This window comes from Chiroxiphia lanceolata, chromosome 6 (assembly GCF_009829145.1).
Source record: "Chiroxiphia lanceolata isolate bChiLan1 chromosome 6, bChiLan1.pri, whole genome shotgun sequence".
In the NCBI taxonomy this organism is placed as follows: Eukaryota; Metazoa; Chordata; class Aves; order Passeriformes; family Pipridae; genus Chiroxiphia; species Chiroxiphia lanceolata.
Window position 1 is genome coordinate 27,661,371 of NC_045642.1, and position 22,804 is coordinate 27,684,174.

Sequence of the window (22,804 nt, forward strand, 5' to 3'; positions counted from 1 at the left end):
GGAATACAGGAGGGCAAAGGGGCTCGTGCCTGCGTTTTGCAGCGTACAATAACCTTACTCCATTGGGACTTTTTGTGAAGCCAAAGTCCGCAGGAGCTCAGAACATCCCGAGATGCTCCGAGAGGGAGAGGAGGGAAACCAAGGGCCTGAGATCGCAGCAGTTTCACTGGCAGAGGGACCTTGTATAGGCTCAACGAGCCGCGTAAGCTGCTGCGGCCCCGGTGCTGTGAGAGCTCTCGGCAGTACTGGCAGTGCTTGCAACCTTACAGCAGGTACGGGATCCGACAACAACCTGAGCATCCACACCCGAGAAGGAATACATCTTGGGAAAGGCTGCCCAGTCCAGCTGGAAAAGATGAGGTCTGTGACTGCCAACAGCAGCTTTCCCTTTCTGCCCTCGTTCTCTCCGCTGGTGACAGAAGAGAGTTGACACGCATCGTCCTAATAGAGAGAAACTTAACTGGAGGAAAAGCCTCGCTGATACAAACAGGGCTATTTCTGTGCCGCGCTGTTTGCTAACGCGGCTCCGCTCAGCGCGGTCGGACCGCGGGGCACCGCACGGACGGCGCACGCTCCACACACTCTGCATGGACACCGCGCACATCCCGCACGGCCCGGGGCGGCGCTCATGTGCCCCAACCCCGCGCGGCGCCATGAGAGGTGTATCAAGGCCTCTGCGGGAGCGGCTGGTTCCCACCGCCATGTTGGGAGTGGCGGATGGGCGGTGCCCGCCCTCACTTCCGGGGGCGGTGGCGGCGCGCGCGGGCCGGCGCTCGGCAGCGGGGGCGGGCGGGACATGGGACCTTAAAGGGGCGGCTGAGCACGGCCCAGCCCGGCTCGGCGGGAGGGAGCGGCGGCGGCGGTGCCGGTAGGTGTGCGGCGGGGCGGGCTGTGCTAGCTCGCAGCGCCCCGGGCAAGGCGGTAGCCGGGCGGATTCGGTCCTTGGCCGGTTTCCTGCCGCGTAGCGCCCTGAGCAGGGCGGGCGGGAGCTTCTGTGGGCCGAGGCGGCCTTGGCCCGGCCGCGGTTGCCGGCCGGTCTTGCCTGCACGGAGTAAGGGGGCGGTCGGGACGCGGCGAGGCCGGGGGCGGACCCGGGCCCTCCAAGCCCCTGCCTCAGCCTTGGGCTGCGCCCGTCCCCTCGTGTATGGGGAGGCCTTGCGGGCGCCCCCCTGCCGGTGGTTTTTATTTGCTTGGCGAGAGCCCGTGAATAGGATACAGGAGAAAATCCACTTATTGCTGCGTCTTCTTAAACCTACATTGTGCCCGGCTGCCTTTGAACTCAGCCGTAACATGTTGTAGTGGTAATCAAAATCATCGAACGTAACCTGTGTTTTGGTGCTTCCCTCAGCTGTCCGTCTCGATGCTCTTGGCTCTTCTGGGAAGCTAATAAGAGTCAGCTTTATTTTTCACTTTTTTTCCCCTCTTTTCACTTTCTGTTTCACACAAGAAGGTTATCAAATCAATACACGTGATTTGACAACCTAAGTAAACGAGCTTAAGAAACTTTGGAAATTTCTTGATGCAATTTCTGTAGCTATTTACCTTCCTCTTTTTTTGCTCCCTCAAAAAGGGCAGTATATGCTCAGTGTTCAGAACTAAGGATGTTGTTTTACTTCCCCTTCATAAACAAACCTGATCCTGTGCTGTAGAGAGAACAGCTATGTAGGGAGGTGTATAGGGACAAAGGGAAAGCCTCCTATGGTATTGATTGACTGATGGAATTGAGCAGTTAATTGCTTACTGACATTCTAGTAACAAATGCCTGACCTCAGCTCTGCAGTTTTTGAACTAGGTTATTATACAGCACAGTTTGTGTCATTAGAAGAAATGGAATCTGTTATTGTCTGTATGTGAATCAAAGTTTGATTATAAAATTCTGTTGGCCAGTAACTGATTTGAAGGAGGTTTCACGAGGCCTTTCCAGGGACAAAAATGAATTGTTGAGATGAGTACAGAACTGAATAAGCTGCACAGAGGAGGTGGCATTGCTCACGCCCGTTCTTTGTGCTATCGCCTCTGTGCAGTGTGTTCAGGAAGCTGATAAGAAAGCAGGAAGCATGCGGAGTTGTGTCCTGTTCTTGGGCCCTGGCCTCTTCCCCCAGGGTCACAGATGCTTTATTCATTTATCTTGTAGGCATAATCGTGTGGAGGAGTACATTCTGGTGCTGATACCTTGTGCTACCCTGCATTATCTGGGCTGAATTTCTAACAAATAGGATAATTGCTTGTGTTAAGGAAGGGTTTTTAAGAAAACAATAACTACGTTAGCGATGATGAATTTGAAAGAACAAAAGCCTCCAACCCTTAACACAAAGGTACCTAGCTTGTAAACTGCTTAATTTTTGATCTTTGCAAGCATGTACATACATTTCATAATTAACATTCATGTTTCTAAGAATATTGTTTCATGAATTTTTCTGTCTTCTGGTGAAGCCAACAGTTTGCTTTATAAGTGAAAGAACTGAGAGCATCCACAATCACCTGAGTCTGTACCAATTCACTGATGGCTAAAAATACAACTCATGGGATTATGTCTTTCAGTCAATTGCTGCAACAGTAGGGTTATGTCATCACCTAGCTCTTCCTCTTGTGATAAAATGGCATAGGCTGCGTTTCTCAATCTTACTTTTAGATGTACTGGAAAGTAGCTCTTCTTTTTTTCCCTGGTATTTATATGAAACATCCCATGAAAGAATTAGTGAATTGGGAGTTGTATGGGTTTTAGTATTCTTACTAAATGTTAAAAGGGTAGAGTGCAAGTATTACTTTCTCTTTCTTCTGAAATGAAGAGATAGTCAAATACTGTTATTTGGAAGTAGAAAGGGTAGGATTCTTTAATATCATGAATTTATAAAAATGAGTAACCTTAATAAGCCTTATGGTTTTGATATTAAAGAGATAATCTTATACCAACTTTCAGTTCTCGCAGCCATTGTCTTCCATGGCCAAAAGTATTATGTTGATTTCTTCTTCTCTCACTTTACTTCCTACTCACAAGAAAATTGTGGATGCCTTACTTGTTCTTCCTTTATGGAACCAAAGCACAGTCTACTGTGTGTTATCGATGTTACCAAAACATCTTCAGCAGAAAAAAACCTGAAATGCCCAACAATTGGTAAACATTTGTGTTTAGCTTTTAGTTTAGAGTTATTGGTAAAGAAGGAAGAAAATTTTGCGATATTGATTAGAAGCGTATCTTCATAGCAAAAGGGCTGGGTTCGAATAGAGGACCCTCAGATGGTGAGTAAGGGATCAATTTATGATATGTAGCAAATGTGGTGGATATATGACAAATTTCTGAAAGGTATTCTGCCTGTCAGAGGCACAAAACTGTTGCAGATCTCCAGCCAGAGATGCAGGACAAAAGTCTTGTCACTCAAGGTGGTTTTGTGAAAGTGCAATCAGTCAAAACAATTTATTGGTCTGATGCAAGTCGACTTGTCACTTTTGACAGCCTGCTCCTGTCTATAGTCTTTTACAGACATGGACTGTGTAACTGAAGTTGAACAAGCACTTTATTAGGTCTTGTAGTGCCCTGCAGTTAATTTAAATTCATAAAGACCAGTAAGGGTTTCAAGTGCTTTGGATAGCACAGCCTGAATGCGTCATGACTATCATAAAGAAAGGAAGTAAGTTGTCTTTTTTCCTAGAGCTAATGAGCATCAGAATTTCTTCTCAACTAGTGCTGAAGAAAAACGTGTTCAAGCAGCGTGTAAATTGCCTACTATAGCTTATAATAACTTGGAAGTGTATCATAAGCCTAAGAAGATTATTGGTATTGAAAAACCCTTGAAAACACTGTGCAGCCTCACTGTTGTACTGGCTTTTGGAACTTGTTTACGTTGGAAACTGAGTGTGTTGGCACAGAAAGCTGGCTTCCGGTTTGCAAGTAATTCTGAATGAAAATGAAAACCCTTAGTGGTAGAGAGGAGTATCTTAGACCGGTGAGAGGGACAACAAAAAAAATTTCATGTTAATTTTTACTGTGTGATCTGGGAAGGTGAGTGGCCAGGATGAATTATGTTGTTGCTGGCTGCATAAAACAGTACTTGGACCTTGAGAGTCTGTCAATTCAAATGCTTTTTTCCCCTCCAGAGGTTTTAATTTGCCTATTTTCAGGAAACCCAGCCAGTGAGCTGCTGTTGGATGAAGTAATACTGCCTTGGCTTTCTGATCACAAGCAGATATTTAGAATTGAAGATGTGTACATGCAGACAGTAGGTCACTGTGTGTATTGCTAACACTGAATTTGCTGCTATTCCACTACGAAAGTTATGGCTTGGCAGATGTTAGCTCTCAGTTCAATAGTTGGGGTTGGGACAGAACTCTGATTTAACACTTGTGACTGATCCACCTGAAACGTGGCCATGTGAGCAGTGCTTTTCCCAAGCAAAAATTTGCCCTGTCTTCTCCCAAGACCACCCTACTGCTAATACAGATATAACCATAGCTGACATCACTCTGTGTCACTCTCCAGTTTTTTCAAATTAGACAAAGAACCTACTAAAATGCTTCAGCTGCTATGGGTGTGTTGATAAACCAAATCAAGATCTCTAAGCCGGAGATGCTTTAAATGGATCTGGCACCATACCAAAATCAGCCCAAAAGTGCTTGTAATGTCCTTCATTCTTTTGCAGGAAACATCTTAATGTTTTAAACAGTTCGGTAAAATCACCCTTGCGTTCTTTTCCTCGGTCATCTCCAACCTAAGAACTTAACATAGGAGGATGAATTGAAACTTTTTCACAGTTTTTAGAGGCATGACTAAATGCAGAGTAAGTGGAAAAAAATGTATGTGCAGACATAAATCTATTTTCTTTTACCTCACTGTTCCTCTTGTCCAAGAGAAAGAAGTAACTTCAGCCTAAACCATCCTCAGCTGTCTTGGGCAGTAATACCATAACTTTAAAATGCATTATAGTGGCGAGCTTATGGGGTGGCTTAGCCTAACAGGACTTATGAACAGATAACATTGTGGTTGGAATTGGGATTTCAAGGAACTTTTTCTGCCCTCATGATCTCCAAAATAAAATCAGATTATTATGATTTGCAGGCCATGGATTTATTTCCTTGTTGCTCTTGTTTCACTATGAATCTTCCTTTTTTTATATGAATGTGTTGTAGTCTTAAATTTCCTGGTAGAAAAGTTTCATGAGGCCCATTACTTCATGAAGATGTATTTTTGTAGCAAGCTTAGTTTTGCATAGTCTGTAGGTGCCTTCCTATGTAAGGGGCAGAGGGAGACTTGTACTGAAATGCGTTTAACTTTAATCCTTGCAGGTTGGTAACTGAGTAAATACTGCAGAATACTTTTTGATAATGAAAAGTAAATACAGCTGACATCACATCCTTCTTCAAAGGAGTTTTACTTGTATTTAGGCACATTAGTTACTTGTTTAAAACTTGCCGGTCTAGAGAGAAAATAAGCTAAAATGGCAGACTGTTGTTCCATTATAGTTATGAAGTCTCATTTTGGGCTGTCCTCTTTTTTCACGTTGGTTACTTTGTGGTTAGGATTTTTAAAATGGAAGGAGAGGGAAAGCAAAACAAATAGGCATTGAACATGGATATTAAAATAAATGCTTGCCTTGGCAATTATCATAATAAAAATACATGTTAGGTACACTTTAGCCGTATCAAGTTTTTCTGTCTGTATATTTTGTCTTTATTGAGTAATCTTAATGCCTTGGATACAGAACCATTTTGTCATATACCATTAACTTAAGAGCTGGATACCTCAACGGGTGCTCCAATTCCTCAGCAGAAAGATGGGCGAATGAGTATCCTTTATGTATGTATACTGTGTTCTGTTGGAATAGCTGAGTTGTTATTTCAATACAAATGATGTCATCTTGGGTGTTGTAACTTCTTTAGAGATATCTTGCAGTAAAGGCACATACTATGTTCAGCTATTCCAATTAGGCATGCAAATATCAAGTGTGTATTTACGTCTCTGGAAACAGGCTTTTTTGGAAATATTTGGTTTCTTTTAAATTACTGTTGTGTGCTTTTTTGACTGTTTTAAACTGCTGTATGGTGAAAAGTCTTTTTACTGCCTAGGGAATGTCGTTTTCTATTCTGCTTTATGGCACTAATTGCCTCTGCGGAGCTACTGTGCAGGTTATGTGTGGGCTTACAAAAGCAGTGCTGCAAACTAATGGGAATAAAACTGGCTTTTTGGAATCTAACACATTGGGTTTGAATGTTCAGTTTTAAACAGAAATTATAATAAAACAAATTCAAAGAGAATGCTTTCTTGAGCCTGTTTTAAGAAGAAAATGCCATCTTGTTTTGCATAGCTCTAAAGACAATGGCTGAAAAGTGAAGGTGAGTAAGCTTGCTGGGAAGTATAGAGAAAGAAGAGTTCTCTCATTGTTCTCAGTGTCATAAGACCTTAAGAAATTATCAGAAAAGACTAGAAAATAACTGTACCCTATTATCCACGATAAAAGATCGTCAGAACATTTATCTCTTAACCAAGTGTTCTGAGTGGTTTTACTTAGCTTCCTCGCACATAGGTCATTTGTCTTTGCAGTTATGTGAAATATTGTTTTAGAGTATGGTTTCATTTCACAAGAGGCAAAACACTGTGTCCAAATATGAGCATCAGAAGATAAACACATGCTTACCTCAGCTTTGAGGAATCTTGGATTTTCTCTGTCTGCTATGTGGAAGGGTTTTTCCCTCTACATCTTGCAGCTGTATTTCTTCAGTGTTAGATCAATTTAAAACAGTTTCAAGACCAAATACCATTGATTTAAGGGGAAAGTGGAGGAATGCTGTGGGTTTCTATAGAACTTCTTGCTGACTGGCAGTGGAACTATTCAGGAAGATGTGAGCAAGCTAGGGGAACACAAAGCTTGTCTGTCAGCTGTTAGAACTGGTTTGCTGATGACACAAAGCTGGGTGGAGCGACTGAGGCTTCAGAATGCTGTGTAGCCCTTCAGAAGGACCTGGGCAGAGGTGAGCTGTCTGAAATTCAACAAAGGCAAATGCAGGGTCCTGTGCCCAGGGAAGAATAACCCTCTGCACCAGTGCAGGGTGGGATCTGACCTTCTGGAAAGCAGCTCTGCAGCGAAGGACCTGGGGGTCCTGGTGGACAACAAGCTGTCCATGAGCCAGCAGTGTGTCCTTGTGGCCAAGAAGGCCAATGGTATCCTGGGATGCATTAGAAGAGCATTGCCAACAGATCGAGGGAGGTGATTTTGCCACTCTACTCAGCCCTGATGAGGTCACATCTGGAGTCCTGTGTCCAGTTCTGGGTTCCTCAGAACAAGAGAGATATGGAGCTCCTGGAGCAAGTCTGGTGGGGGGCAACAAAGATAATTGAGGGACTGGAGCATCTCTCATACAAGGAAAGGCTGAGGGAGCTGGGCATGTTCAACCTTGAGAAGAGATGACTGAGAGGGGACCTCATCAATGTCTGTAAGTGTCTGAAATGCGGGTGTAAAGAGGAAGGATCCAGGCTCTTCTCTCGGTAGTGCCAAACAATAGGATGAGAGGCAATGGGCAGAGACTGATGCACAGGAAGTTCCATCTGAATATGAGGAAGAACTTCTTTACTGTGTGGGTGACTGTGCGCTGGAACAGACTGCCCAGAGAGGTTGTGGAGTCTCCCTCACTGCAGATATTCAGAACCCTCTGAATGCAATCCTGTGCTGTGTGTTTTTAGGATGACCCTGCTTGAGCAGGGAGACTGGATCAGATGACCCACTGTGGTTCCTTCCAACGTTACCCTTACTTCTGAACTTCTGTGATTTGGTGGCAAATACTTGTGTTTTCAAGCAATTATCTAATGTCAGATACAACTTCAGACACTTTCTGGTTTAGTGTGTTACTTTATCTTATTTGTGTCAAAAATGGATTGGTAGTTCCTCTGTCAGCTAACATAAATAGGACAAAGTTGAGCGGGAATGGTTTGATAGCTAACAGTACATGAAGTAGCTCTTCATGTGATTTGAGGAATTCACCATACCATAACAACAACTACTTCTGGAGTGTGACTGGAATCATTTTAGGTGGTGTTTTATCTATGAAAATGTTTCCCCTTCTTATGACTCTTGAAATCCCTCAATGGGAATGAAAAGAACACTTAAAACTTATGCTAGTAACTTAAAGATCTTAATGAATTTGTTTCTGGATTACTGGGCAAACCCATGTGCTTTTCCAACATGGGGAAACTTGTTATTTTAAGACCTAATTTCCTTATTTTTTTTTTTACCTTAAAATAACAATAGAGTTTTCAAAAACTGTTTAGGAACCCAAGTCTTGGAAAGGAAATTATTGGATATACCAGTTGTTCCTGTATTTCTCTTAGCTCCTAAGTTAGGTCATATCAGCTGAATAATTATTTTAGTGTCTTCTAGTCCTAGGTGTTGTACTAAGCAGAATGAAGTGTATAGGCTTTCATTCTTTGAACTACCTTCTAGTTTCAACTCTAAATACTGATGAAAGGATAAATATGATGCTTAACTGGTATCTCTTATTACAGGGGGAAGATTCTCTTTAGCGTGATTACATACAAGTAATATTACCTCATCATGGAAGAACTATCACCAGAAGAAATTCAGTTGAGGGCCAACCAGGTCACTGATGAGGTAAATATTGTAGGAAGATATCTAGGATTACAATACTTGCCTGATGAAATTAGAATGTCCTTTTAAAAATAGACAGACCGGAGTACTGATTCTGCAAGGGTGTAGCTGAATGTTTTAAATTTTCACTTTACTTGGCTAATACTGGAGTGAAGACTACTCCTAAAAATAAGAATGAATTTAAACATCTGAACTGTAAAGTCACCTGCTTGACTGAGCACTGATCACCCACCCACTCCTGACTGCAGAGACACAATGTGGGTTGAGTACCTACAGTCTTGTTAGTCATATTGATACTTCATGACTTTCTTATTTAACTAAAATCGATTTGAATATATCTCCTTTTATAATGACTTTCCAATGGGATAAGCAAAGTACTAGCAAGGACCAAAAACCAAGAAAAAAAAGTAATGTGCTGCTACTATGACTGTATTGTAGCATGTATTAGATATAAACAGGTTGATGGACCTTGGTATACTCATTGCCTTGCTACAATGAACTGGTAAAGAAGACTTTCATACACTGAGATAGATATATAGATAGATATAAATATACACAGAAAATTAATACACTCATTTTAAAATTCTCTTTGTAGTCTTTGGAAAGCACAAGGAGGATTCTTGGTTTGGCCATTGAGGTAAGGAAAAGCTTTAGAATTCCCTCTGGATTTAAGTATAAGAAGCAACATGTTAACTGTCACAGTTAGCTTAATCAGCTTTTTGTCTTTCTCAAGACACGCGTCAGTAGAAGTTACTGCTTTAATTCAGTAGTAGAGTTGGAATGACTTAAACTTCATGAATTTCACATTATGTCAGAAGGGTTTTACCTGTTTTTACCTGTTTTTCTCTTAAACAAAATTACTTAATCTCCAAATGCTACAGATCAGTTATAAAAAGTCTATGATGGTCAGTTATGACTTTGTCCCTTACTTCTTTCATTTGTCTTTTAGCTCACTTTACCTGTGAACAGTGTGAAAATGTCTCACTTTGAGGACAGTAGGGCTTTATTGGGTGGAGTAATAGAGAGCAGGGCTGCTTTTGGTTCTAAACAGAAGTAATTCTACATACACCTTACAATCTGTTCATCAGTTTTAACTTTAAAGATAAGACTGATGAAACTCTCAACACCCCTGTACATGACTTGAACCAAATCTGTATTTTGGGTTTATCTGAGTGAAGTTGTATGAGGGATCTATTTCCTTGTGCTGTTATGGCTTGCTGAAGATGCTGCTTTTACCAGTGAGGCATTGGAATCAGCATAGCCTAATGAATAACTCTCTAACACAAATGTGAAGTACATGTAGTGAGCCAACAAAAATTTCTGTTGATATCATAGTTTGGTGATTGATTCTGTGCTGCCAGTTTAATTTAAAGCATGGGTGCAACTTGCATGCTAGGTTCAAGACTTTGAGCCAGCAAAGAGCTGTATTGTAGTACATTCCTCAGTACTGATTTCTTTTGCTTCATGTTCTAAAACTAGTGATGGTCTATTCTCTTCATGATCTCTTGTGCTGAATTCTCAAGAATGGTTATGCAGGTTTCATTTTGTTTTCTTCTCTTCTGGCTTCCAAGACTCAAGGCCTTGTCAGCCCTATTGAAGGGTGTAGGGATAAAGAACAGACTCAATGCTGCTTCTCAAAATGAGGCACAGCTAGGTCTACCTTTTTAGCTTGGTGTTGTCATAGTTCAATATGATTATTACAATAAATTTTATCATCTTGTTGTAATGTAAAAAAACAAAGCCAAACCCTCACAAAAGCACCACTAACTGAGATAGGTGAGATGCTTATCAGCCTGTTTCACTAACATAGGATCTAATTTGAAACTTTAAATAGCTTTACTACAGAAGTTATTTCTAGCACAGTGTTTTATTATAAACTTGGCTGGATTATCCGATTTACTATGAAGACCTTCAGATTTTGCACTACTGTGTTGAAATCTGGTTTTATATCTTCAACTAAATTTCTTTCTGCAGTCCCAGGATGTTGGCATCAAAACTATTACCATGCTAGATGAACAAGGAGGTAAGTTCTTCCTTCTTGCTCCCTAACACTAAAAGTCATTATTATGACTGTAAGAAAAAAATCATCATTCAAGAGCTGTTGCTGAAACTAAAGGTTTCTTAAAGACTACTTATGTGAAAATGAGATTTGCTAGTTGGTTTTTCACAAGTGTTTGTAGTATTTAAAAGAGGTTTTAAAGTAGTTCAGAGATAATGTTAGTTACAATGTAATACAGAAGCTGCTTCTTTCCACCATCCCATGAATGTAACTGTGTGCATTTATTTTAAAAGCAGCAAAAAAAGTGCTGGTCTAAGGATAAGGAATATATTTTTCATGTAGTAAACAAAACTTATCACTTAATATTTATCTTAAAAAAAAATCCCAGAAGGCAGGAAAGAAAATAGGCTTTAGTCTTGGTATAAAGATAGAACTGAAACTTGTTAAGTTCCTACTTTAAAGAAATCTTAATATTCCCCACCCTCATCTTCCCCCAATCCATGTTTATTCAGGTTACTTGTTTCTTTCCTAGAACAACTAAATCGCATAGAAGAAGGCATGGACCAGATAAATAAGGACATGAGAGAAGCTGAAAAGACACTGACAGAGCTCAACAAATGTTGTGGGCTCTGTGTCTGCCCTTGTAACAGGTCAGTTATATTGGTACTTGGGTCTGAAGTTGTAGAATATTCCCAGTAGCTGCTGTACTGGGAGATGATCACTAATAAAAGAGCTAATTAAAAAATGCTAGCAAAGTTGATTCTTTTGGTTTGTAGAGCTGCACCCTTATAAAATTGTATAAGAGTAGCTAAAGCTTACTTGCATCTAACCATATGTTGTGCCCCTTCCACTGTAAATATAGCTGCTGTGTAACAATCTCCCCAATTGTGCCTTAACCTCCTTAAAGCTGATATTTAGTGGAATACTATCAATGTCCATGCAAATGAGACCAAATAGGACTGCAAATAAATATGTAAGTGCCTGCCTCTGAGAAATTTGACTCCAAAAATCTTTTTTTCACAAAAACGCTTTTGTACTAACTTAAAAGCAAGAAAACTTATTTTTTGGGGAAGGAAAGTAATATTGGTTCCCTAGGCATTTAGAAAACATTCATGCTTTAGGGAGGGTGAGAGTAGGAGAATAGGAGAACAGAACAGACATTGGTGTTAAAGCTTTAATCTTTTCAATAATGGCTATATAAACTCTTGCAGACCTGCTTCGCACTACCTTTATAACATCACTGTTATGGCTACCATATCCAAGTCAGTTGAGTAATCTTGTATGGCACTTGATTTGTACTTTTAAACACCTAAACAGCCTGAACAATGAGCAGAATTATTTTTTGAGGGTGTACTAGCTTAACCTTTAAGCAGCGTGTCGAATTGTTTTGAGTGAATTGGATGTGATCATATTTCTTCCAAATGAAGGAGAAATAAATTGAGTGTGGTAACTGAAACGAATAGTGTGTGTATTTGTTGTTTTTTGCTCTTTAGCATGAGCAAAAAAATCTTATTCAACTGGGAGGCAGCAGAAGTTTAGATAGAGATTCCTTGGAGTGGCTGAGTCTGGTTATCCAGGAGAATACTTTGAGGATCATTTAGGATAGATATGAATGTGGCTTTTAAGACTGAAAGTCCTAGAGCTTGAGGCCCTGGAAAAGACAGATAGTTCTGTCCTGACCTCTGGATAGGTATGCTTCCTGCTTTATATCAGTTGGATCAAGCTGGTGGACTTTGAGTATTTTGATACACTCAGTCTTTGTTTTCTATAGTTGATAGTCTTATTTCACTGAAGCTAAGCAGCTTATTGACACTGAGCAAGCTTAGAATTTGTGAACTCTTGTGGCACTCCCAAGTACACAGATAACAAGAAAAGAAATAAGAGTTGTGTACCAAATGGACTGTAATGTGCAGGAAAAAAAAAATCTACCAGATAAGTAGAGGGCAGTGCAGAAGAAGAAACAGTGAGTGTCTTTAATATATCTACTGGTACATCAATCTGTCAGTGCCAGAATTATTTGTCAAGCAGTTATCTCCAAAACTTTTCATTTTTTTCATGAGCATAAAGCTAAATTGGAACACTTGTTGAATTAAATATTGCTTTTCTAATTTCTCCTAGGCTTAGATTATGTATAAAAGCTTTCTAAAAACACAATACTGGCAGTACTGTTTTACAATCTATGTACTAATAACAAGTTGCCTGTTTGTTGGTCTTTACTATTCTTTCTTCTCCATTCTTTCCTCCATTCTCTTCTAACACTGACGCTTGCTTTCTAAAAATGAAGACTAGGATAAGAAGCTGTATTCACTTAAACTGGTGAAAGTGGATTTTAGGACAAGGTCAGTCTTAGTAGTGCAGATGCATATTTAACCAGCTGTCTGAAGTGATGCTTCTGTTGTCTTTGTGCTTGCATGTGCATGATGTCTGTCTGCATGCAGGTCTCCTTATGACTGATGTATTGTAATACTGATGTGAATAGCAAATACCCATTACTACAGAGGGGTAGTAGTTACAGAAATGGAGAACAACTGTTTGAGCTCTTGCTGGTATGGCAAGTTGTATAAATAGCTTTAGTTTTACAGAAATGAAACATGAGAGAAGTGAACATTTGAAATATTCAGTTGAATTTGAAAAACAGCTCTTAAAAACAGGTGGTGAGAAATTTTGTTCTTAACTGTGTTTAGGTCAAACAATGCTGTTTCTAGCTGTCTCCTTCAGATGTGATACTAATTTTCAGGCCGCTTGTTTTTTGGTAATAAAGTCCTTACAGTTGCCTCTGAGACCTAAGACTTTGCTTATCCAGAAGCAAATCACGCAAAGTTCTCCTGCTGTTGTGGCTTTACTATGAAAGAGATTAAAATATAATGCTCAATCTAGTTGCTGTAAACCTAAAGAGATCTGTAAGCTTGTGTATGTACAAAGAGCTAGAATTGACTAGTTTAGGTTTCTTTAGGGTTTTGCAAGGTCAACACTTCAATTGTGAACTGACAAGTGATTCCATTTCTTCCCCTTCGTGTATTCATTCTAGATTACTTTTTGTAGGATCTGACAGGGAAAAACCATTTCCCATTTCAAATACATAAATGCCAGTAGAATTAGGGGAATATTTCTTCATTGCAGTGAATTTCACACTTCAAATGTATAACATCTGGGCTACTGAAAGGCACTGTATCTATAGAAATTGATTACAGGTAACTGTAAAGTTAGATGTACTGAAAGACACTACAGATTCCCTTCAAAGGCTTTTAAAGAAGCAGAAAAGTGGCAGTGGAATCTGGATTGTCTAGCTTAAACCTGAAAATGCCAGAAAACAAGGTGAACATGAGAATACTCTTCTCAAAATGAGAACTGACCCCAATTTAGATCAGTTATTTTTGTGTTATATTTTCTTTCCTTCTTGCTTTTGTGGCTCTGTGATTCCTGAGACTGCTTTGTGTCAGTGTGCTTCTAAATTTTTTTTTTCTTATGAATTATGTGATAGAAGTATAATGGTAAGTTGTTTTGATTTAATGGAGTCAGTACAATTGAATTGCATAATGCATTAGCTATTTAAATATGATTACTGTTATTTTATAATCAAAATTACCCTGAGAAACATTAAAAAGAAAGACTTGGCAACAGAAAGTGTTTTATAAAAACCTATAGTGATTTATGGTTTTCTTGCATAGTATAGCTATTTGTGTTTTGAGGAAGTTTTTTCACTCATCCCCATTTCTTCCTGAAAAGTAATCAATCATGATTGATTATACTAATGCCTGTTGTAAGTGCAACTTCATCTTGTGACATGTAAGCCTTCCTGCTACTGTCATAAGCTTCTGTCTCCTGGTGAAGTATATTACTTTAATTCTTGTGTTAAAGCTTAAGATCACATTAATCACTGTCCTTAGTTGTGTTTGTACTATCAAGATATGAGAAATTGTATTATATAGATGAGGCTTTATCCATACAAAACTAAATCTCTTTAAGGCACAAGACAAATGTTTCTGAAAACCCTAGATTGATACTGAATTTCAGTCAGGAAGCCATATTTCTGAGGTAGTCGTTCAGATTTCTTATCTTTCTGGAGTAGGACAAAGAACTTTGAGGCCAGCAAGGCATATAGAGCAACCTGGGGAGATGGAACGGAGAACTCAGCAGATCATGTGATATCCATGCAACCAAGACGTATAAACCAGCAGCAGCCTCAGACTTCTGGAGGACCAAGTGGTGGATATATTACAAGGTTTGCTTGTTCATATTTCTTAGCAGTTATCAGCTTCTTTCAGATGCATTTTAGGTGAAGTTGTTAAATAGTAAGTTGAAGGAGTTGTTATAGCTTGGAAAGGAGATGGCAGACACCTATGCTGTGCTCATCTTACACTTTCTTTTTTTTTTTTTGTTTAATAGTGGTGATATTATCAGTCTATTTCTGGATGTGAGGACTATAGAGCTTAGTGCTCAGTTATTGAGGGGACTCTTAAAAAAAAAAAGGAGACTCTCTTAGTCATAAAGTGTATTTGAGATAAACTCATGTCTTAAAATTCCTCTGTTAGCTAGTATTATAATTTTTAAGGCTATTTTTGTAATAATGGCTAGCTTAGCACCTTTTTTTTGGTAGATGCTTGCTTGGAATGCAGGGGGCTTTGAAAGGGGAAAAACATACCTTGGCTTGAATACATTGTGCAGCAAAGTCCTATTAGACTAGATCTAGAGTAAAGCAAGTTCTTGATTCTTGAAACTTTACCTTAATTACTTGAACAGAATAACAAATGATGCCAGAGAAGATGAAATGGATGAAAATCTTGCTCAAGTGGGAAACATTCTTGGGAATTTGAAAAACATGGCTTTGGATATGGGCAATGAAATTGATGCCCAGAATAAACAAATAGACCGGATAAATGTAAAGGTAAGTGTCAAAGGTGTTCTCTGCTTTCAGCTTAGAGGTTGGAACTGAGAAGTTACTAGGAATGTGCTACTGTCCTATCTATCTGTATTTGCAGTAAATATGCATTAAGGTTATACCATCCTCTAGGTTGCAGTGATTTCAATGGGAAATATACCTTGATGTTTGGGTAAGTAGTGGAAGATTCAAATGCTTCAGAGTGTCAGGAAACCTAAATATACAGCATATATACAGGTTACTACTTACTCTGGTAACAAATAAACTTGATGGAATCAAAAGGAAAAACATTTACTGGAGGTATAACTGGGGGATTGTTGCTTGCAGGAAATCTTTTATGTGGTAGGGAATAGGTATTTTTAAAAATAGGAAGGTTCTTCTGGAATTTCTAAAAAGTCACTAGAATAATTAAATATAAAATAAAACAGGTAATTCATTGCCCTAATTCTTGGGGACAAATTAATATTGGGGCTGAGAAGACTTTGGAATAATGAGGTTTGTAGGTGCCCAGGGACATGGTCTGCCTTCATCTGCACATGAAGTTAGTCACAGTAAATTTCTTTTTTTATTACTTTATATTGCTTAAATATTAGATTCCCCAAACAGATTAAGCATATATAAATATGTTTGGCAGAAGGGGGTGTCTTTCAAAGGGAAACTTAATGAGTATTTTAGGCCTATTTTAGAAATGCCTATATTAAAAATTCTCTTACAAACATCCTGGTTTAGAAAGGAAATGAAAGCTTCAATGATTAGTGTATATTAAAGACTTCAAAAAGCAGCAGTGAATACAAATTCCTGTAAAATTTTAGTATTAAGACAAAATGGGAAGTTTAAAAATCTCAAAGTTAAAAATCTCACCGAAATGTGTAGTAGAGTTAAAAGCAAGATAAATTATGTTTTCTCAAATATACAGAGCTAGTTTGACAAAAATGCTGGTTGTACTTGTGTCAACATTTCAATTTTGTCTAGTAATTAAGGGGTTGTTGTATTAATAAGGCAAATCAACATGATTCTATGGAGGATGCTTTAACTGTCTTTTGCTGTTCTTGAAATTGTAGATCTGATTATCAGGTAAAAAAGTCAAACACTTTAAAGTACGCTAGAATATTCCTTGGAGTTTAAAATTAGGTGGGAAATTCTTACAACTTATAAAGCAGACTAAAAATTGCCTGGTCAAATGAACTGCAAGTAGGAATTACTGTTTTTAGCAATAGTGTTTCTAGTAGATTAAAGCATCTGGTTTTGGCCTGATGCTTTTTTGCTGTAGTGGTCTGAAAAAATCTTGCTGATCAAGTCTTACTAATTCTTAAAATATGATTGTATACAAGTTAGAATTGCTTTACAGAACACAGTGAAAATGAAAGTGCAATTCCTGGCTTTGTGACTAGCAACCTGTGTCAGGATAATTAAATTAATCCTCTTCTGTTGATAACTTTTTTAATCTAGTGAACAGTATGAAAACCAAATCAAAATGCTCAGTGTAAATCTCCAAAGGACAGTATCATATAAAGAAACAAAAAGCAATATTAAGCTTAACTTCAGAATAGAGTTGATGCTTCGTTTTTTTTTTTTTTTTCTTTTTTTAATTCTAACTCATCTGGAAAATATATGGACTTGACTAGGTGACTTTTGGTAGTCTGCAGTGGTGTGCAGGACTCCTAATCTGAATAAACCTGTAATGAAACTTATGTTATTGGCTTTTTCTTAGAAGCAGATCTAGTAGTTAGATGGATGTGTTTCTGAAATGTTGTTAGTCTCACTTCTGTATAGTAGATTCTTGCCCCTCCCTCTACCCTTGACCTGAAAGGCAGGAAGGAGAGAAAAGGAGGGAAGGACTTGAACTGCAGATGTCCTTTTGCCAGCCATTTGCAGTGTGAAGTTGTGAAATAGCTAATACTTGGCACAGGTAGAACTTCTTAGGAGTTCCTCTAATGATGAGGACATTCCCCACTGCAGGCTGGATAACTGAGGAATTATTTCAAAGCTCCTTATCATACCTTTCAATAAAACTGTATTTTGACACTTTTTCAACCTAGATGTTGTGAGCTGATTTTTTGATGCTTTATGGTAGTAAAACAATAATAAAGAGCTTTTTTGTACAAATACCATATTCTTATGACACTAGGACACTGGAGGGTGCGTGAATGAAAACCAGGGATTTGTGCTAAGCAAAATAATTCTGACTTTATGCCAGGTCTACTTTTGACTATCACTTCTAGTTCAGAACAACTTTGTTGCTCTGTAGAGGTCCTTAAGATGTCCAAAGACTTGGAGAGAGGGAATTTTCATCTCCTTATTGTGTTAATATTGTTCCTGACCAGCTGAGGCAAGCTGCTGTTTTGAAAGTCTACAGCTAAAGAGTAAAAACTATTTCTCCTGATTTTGTTTCTGCCAAAATTGACAGCATATACTGGCTTCCCTTCTGTCTACCGCAGTGATAATACCTTGGAATTCAGAAGTTCATGTCAGTTTGAATTTTTAAACTGTTTTGCATGGAGTCTGCAAATGATGTATGAATTTCTCTCTTTCAGGCTGATACAAACAGGGACCGCATTGAGCAAGCCAACATCAGAGCCAAGAAATTAATTGAGAATTAAAGCCTGCTGTCATTGTTCAATGACACTGTCTCTCCAGCTGCAAACCACCATATTCATGGATCTGTGAAACTTCTATTCTTTAATAAGAGGGGCTGGGAAAAATGAAGCAGTAACTTTCTATAGTAATTAATTTTCTCTTATTGCTTCATGTAAACATGGCTTTGACTCAAAGAAAGCAGCCAACTTCCTTCTACTCATCTGCCTTCACTTCCTCTGTACTGCTCAGGGCTAAAAGTATTAGGGCTTTGAGAATCTTCTTGCATGTTTTATTCCTCCTCCCAGTTTTTTCTTTTTTTTTTCTTTTTTTTTTTTTTTTTAATTTCTTGCACCGAAAATACAGTCCTTTTATTGAAGTTGAACAAGCAGGGGTAACCTGAATTCACAGTTGTGGAAAGTTGGAGAGGGCACTTTGCACTGTTTGAAATACCTCATAAGTTGAGTGTCTTCACTAAAATAGGGACTTGGTGAACATTGTCTAACTTGTATCTCTAGCATGCTAACCATAGCTTTACAATCCAAACCACATGACTGGTTTGGGGTTGAGTTTGTGGATCTCAAAATTGAAGAGGCCCATTACTTACAGCTTGTGGGCTGAGGGCTTTAAAACACTTCCTAACCACATGAACTTTAAGGTAATGGTAACTGGAGGGATATAGAGGTTTCCATTTCTTTTCTGTAAATTGGCATCACTTTGGAGGCCATGACTAGGAAATCATGCTGCGTTGTTCTGGTATTTGTTGTGCGTGTATATATATGCCTGATCTAAACCCTGTGCACACGTGAGTAGAAGAAAATAAAACTGTCTCCCTAAAATATTTATTTGATGGAAATTTTTACACCCCTCATCTGAAAGTTAACTTCTAAGTGTTTGAATGATGCATCTAAACTGGAAGAAATTGAGTAGAAAAGCATGCAGATCTCTTGCATCCCATATCTTATTCTCTTTTGGCCAGTTTTCACTGGAGTTCAGTTTATGCCTTTCTCCAGTACAAAATAGTGACTGAAATCTGGTGCAGAGTTTGCTGTCAGCAGTGACTTTGAGAGTACTTTTTAAACTTATCAAAACTTCTTTGTCACAGGTCTGGAGGAAGAAGTAGCCATTTATGAGCTGTATGCTAGTTCTAAATAAACTAGTTCTAAATAGATTCCTGACTGGTTTATTATTGCAGATATTGGGACTGGCAATTGGAAATATTACATGTCTGAGTTACTTGCAACTAAAAGTTCTTGTTCTATTGCAGAATAGAGGAGTTTCTGACCAGGTGAGGTGAAGCTCTTTCCTATGAAGAAAATCATTGTGGTTTTACTGTAATATAATTAGATTTATTTCCAGAATTTTTCTTTAAATCTTTATAGTAATTAAATTGCAAGTGGCTTATATAATTTTAACTCCACCCAGCTATATACTATGCCTGTTTTACAGTTGAAAGTGATGCTTTGGAGTAACCCATGATACTCAGTGTAGGATGGCAAAAATCTTCAAACCAAATTGATTGGAGGAATAATTAAAACTAATAGGATTATGGGGGTTTTTTTGGGAGGACAGTCTACAGGTATCCTGTAGCCACTAATATTGAATCCCAGGGCTAGAGATGACACTAATCCATTGAAATGTTTAGACAGTGTTAGGTATTTTGTTTTCTTTTTAGCATAAATACAGTCAGTATTAGGGGTATATTTTCAGTTCACTCCCAGCACAACTTGATATTTAAAGAAAAAAACCAAAATCAGCAACCACACACACACAAAACTCAACAAAAACCTAACCAAACAAAACAGAAAAACCCAAACAACTGACCAAAGGATGAAACAGCTGCATGTAATAAATAGGCCAGTGGCAGTTTGCCTTATGTGAGGAAGGTGAAGTCATTTTTAGGGCATTAGATGCTTCAGTACTGTGGATTGGCTCCTGTCTAGCTTCCAGTAATTGTTGGAAAGCCAATGAATTTCAAAAGCTTACTAGTTGCCCAATCAGTAAATGAAGATTATATGCTTAAAAACCCAAGTAGCAAAGAAGTACTTTTTAAGAACATGGCATAGTAAACTTCAAAGAACCACCTACATAAGACAGTGTAGGGAATTTTGGATGAGGGGTTTTTTTTTTTCCTTCTTACAAACTTCATGTTAACTGAAGGATTATTTGCTGCTAGTTTTGAAAGCAAAGTATACGTTATTTGTCTTCCTGGAACAGAAGACTGAAGTGGTTACCTTTATTCTGCTTACACAATGCAAACCTGCTCTGTAGCATTTGAACATTCCAAACATTGGAATGTTTTTCTCCGTTGCCACTACAAGTCCATATTCTTGACTCGCCTGAGCTCTAACAACAAATTAACACATTGGCTGACAGAACACTGTGATGGGTATATCAGAATTGTAATATTGCAATGAATACCACACAAGGAAATAATTTCTGAGACTCTGAGCTTGAGTATTAGCGGAGCATCGATACTATTTTCTGATCTGCAAGAGCCAAATCTGTGAGGGAGTTGGTGCCTTTATGTTAGTGAACAACACAGTCTGCTACTTGGATTGTCTTACTGTTGTCTATAGAATAGATGCCTAATTTTTGTATCTATGGTATGAAATCAACCCTTGTACATCTTTGTATGTCTGAATGCTATTAAGAATGAAGGCTTACAGTTTCTGCTTTTGATTGTTAAATTATATATTGTGCACAAAAATACATACTTTTATAACTGAATGTGTTCTAAAATTATTTTCTCTTAAAAATGTCGTTGTTTAGTTTCCTGTCCTTGAAAAACTTGGCAGAAGTAGTTGGTACTATGCAACTAGGAAGTTTCTCTTCTATTTTTATTTCACAGAATAGTACTAACAAAGTATGAGGTGTGGTTGGGAAGAGAGGACTATTGTGAACTTTAAGAGTCTACTTTGGATCCCTGTATAATCAACATCTCCAAGCTTCAAACTATGAAACGTGTCTATCTCTTTGAAAGACTGCAATTTGACATGGGTGTATACTTCAGGATGATAAAGAAACAAAAAATACCTTTAAAACTTTCCAGTCAAGTATCAGTAACAGATGCCTAGAATATACATAGTCCAGTAGGTAAAATCTAGTGATTTAACCTCCTGCCAATGCAATTTCACTTGTGAGGCAATTTAGTTTGTATTTTCTCTAATATGTAGAGCTTGAGATTCCCAGAATGCTCTTAAAGGGGAGTAGGTGTGGGGGAAAACACAGACTTTTGACTAGCAACAGTTCTGAGCCGCAAGAGAGAATAGCCTACCTGGGAAGGGCTTGGAAAAAGTACTTCTAATATAGTATATTACTAATATAGTAACTAGAAAAAAAAAGATTAGGAACAGCCTGCTTTCATAACTAGTCTGAGCAGGCAGCACATGTCCCAGGGGTGCACTTAAATGGCAATAATTGGTAAATTCAAGCTCGTCTATGCCTTGACAAAAGACCAATCTTCTTAACACAGCAATAGCTACAGTATGAATTGCAGCACGTGCTGCTTGTGCAGCTACCTGCAGAACTTACCTCTGTGAAGGCTATATGGTGAAACAATTCACTGTTTACACGATGCAGTGACTAAGTTGCTAATTCACCTTTGCTGCACTTGAAGCAATGCTGTGTCTAAATGCTGTTTGAATAGATGGATGATGTGTATCTTACTGAAATGGAAAATTGGAGAGCAAAAGGTCTGAAATAAAATACATTAATGGTTTACTTTGTTAACTAGGGTAGCATCTTCTACTTCAGTAATTCCAAGGCTATGAAACTGCAAGTGTAATTGTGCATGGAAATAAAATCATTTTATAACTTCAGTTGTAGAGTAGGGGTGAGGAGAAGGGAAAACAAACTCTCACTATAAAACTACAAGTAGATGATACAGAGCACTGAAATGTATAGAACAGCATTCTACTATGTGACTTGGTCACAGTATTCACTGCTGTGAGTTAAACATGTAAGGGTATCAGCCAGTTCTTTTTTCCTTGAAACAGTCATCTTCTGTTCTGGAACAACTTTTGTTAATCCAGAACTAACTCTGCTCCAATCAGTATTTTCCATGGTGCTTTCTCCATTTTGCTCTACAAAAGCTCTGATAGTTGTCATAACTCCAAAGTAGCAAAGGAGCCTAACAATGAGTAACTGAAAGGTTTCTAAATGTATTAGTGATCACATAAAAGAAATGTTATTTTCTCAAATGCTTCCAAAAGCAGTAAGACTTTTTTATAGCATTGCTAACTCCATAATTTTCAACTGTTCTACCATCTCTTCTTATACCTCTTTGTTGAATAGAAAAAAAAAAAAAGATAAATGAGAGAAGCAGCATCTCTGTGCACACATATTTCCTGTTAAAAAATAATAAAACCAAAATGCCACCACAGCAGAGTGGCACCACATTGCCAAGTCTATACATATTGATGATAGACCACTGTGGAGTTGTCAGAGCTGGTGAATGCAAAGGGAAATCTGGTAACTGAAGGGCTTTGTTCTGTTCATATCTTGTGCATAACAACTCTCTAGGAAAAACTAGTACTTCACATGGGATTTAGATATCAAGTAGAAGGAGGTAAACTTTAGAACAAGCCCACAGGCTTAATTTGCTACTGGCTTTGCCTGTCATAGTCTGTGGAATCTATTATTATGAAGCTGAATAGATTTCTGACTCTACAGGGCCTTGCATTATATGTTCTTAAAGCACTTCCCTAGTTATGTCTTGCAAAACAAAGTAGCCTCAGAAATGTTGTCTGCCATCAG

The 22,804-nt window shown here is 38.5% G+C and overlaps 1 protein-coding gene across 1 annotated transcript; it reads left to right on the top strand.

The window, feature by feature from the left end:
• Positions 1 to 759: 759 nt before the first annotated feature.
• On the top strand, positions 760 to 20,776 carry SNAP23 (synaptosome associated protein 23). Its single transcript, XM_032689819.1, has 8 exons — positions 760 to 868; positions 8,492 to 8,597; positions 9,190 to 9,231; positions 10,569 to 10,617; positions 11,126 to 11,243; positions 14,663 to 14,815; positions 15,334 to 15,478; positions 18,007 to 20,776. The coding sequence occupies exons 2-8, from the start codon at positions 8,541 to 8,543 to the stop codon at positions 18,070 to 18,072; spliced, it is 630 nt and encodes a 209-aa protein (XP_032545710.1). The 5' UTR covers positions 760 to 868; positions 8,492 to 8,540; the 3' UTR covers positions 18,073 to 20,776.
• Positions 20,777 to 22,804: the final 2,028 nt, after the last annotated feature.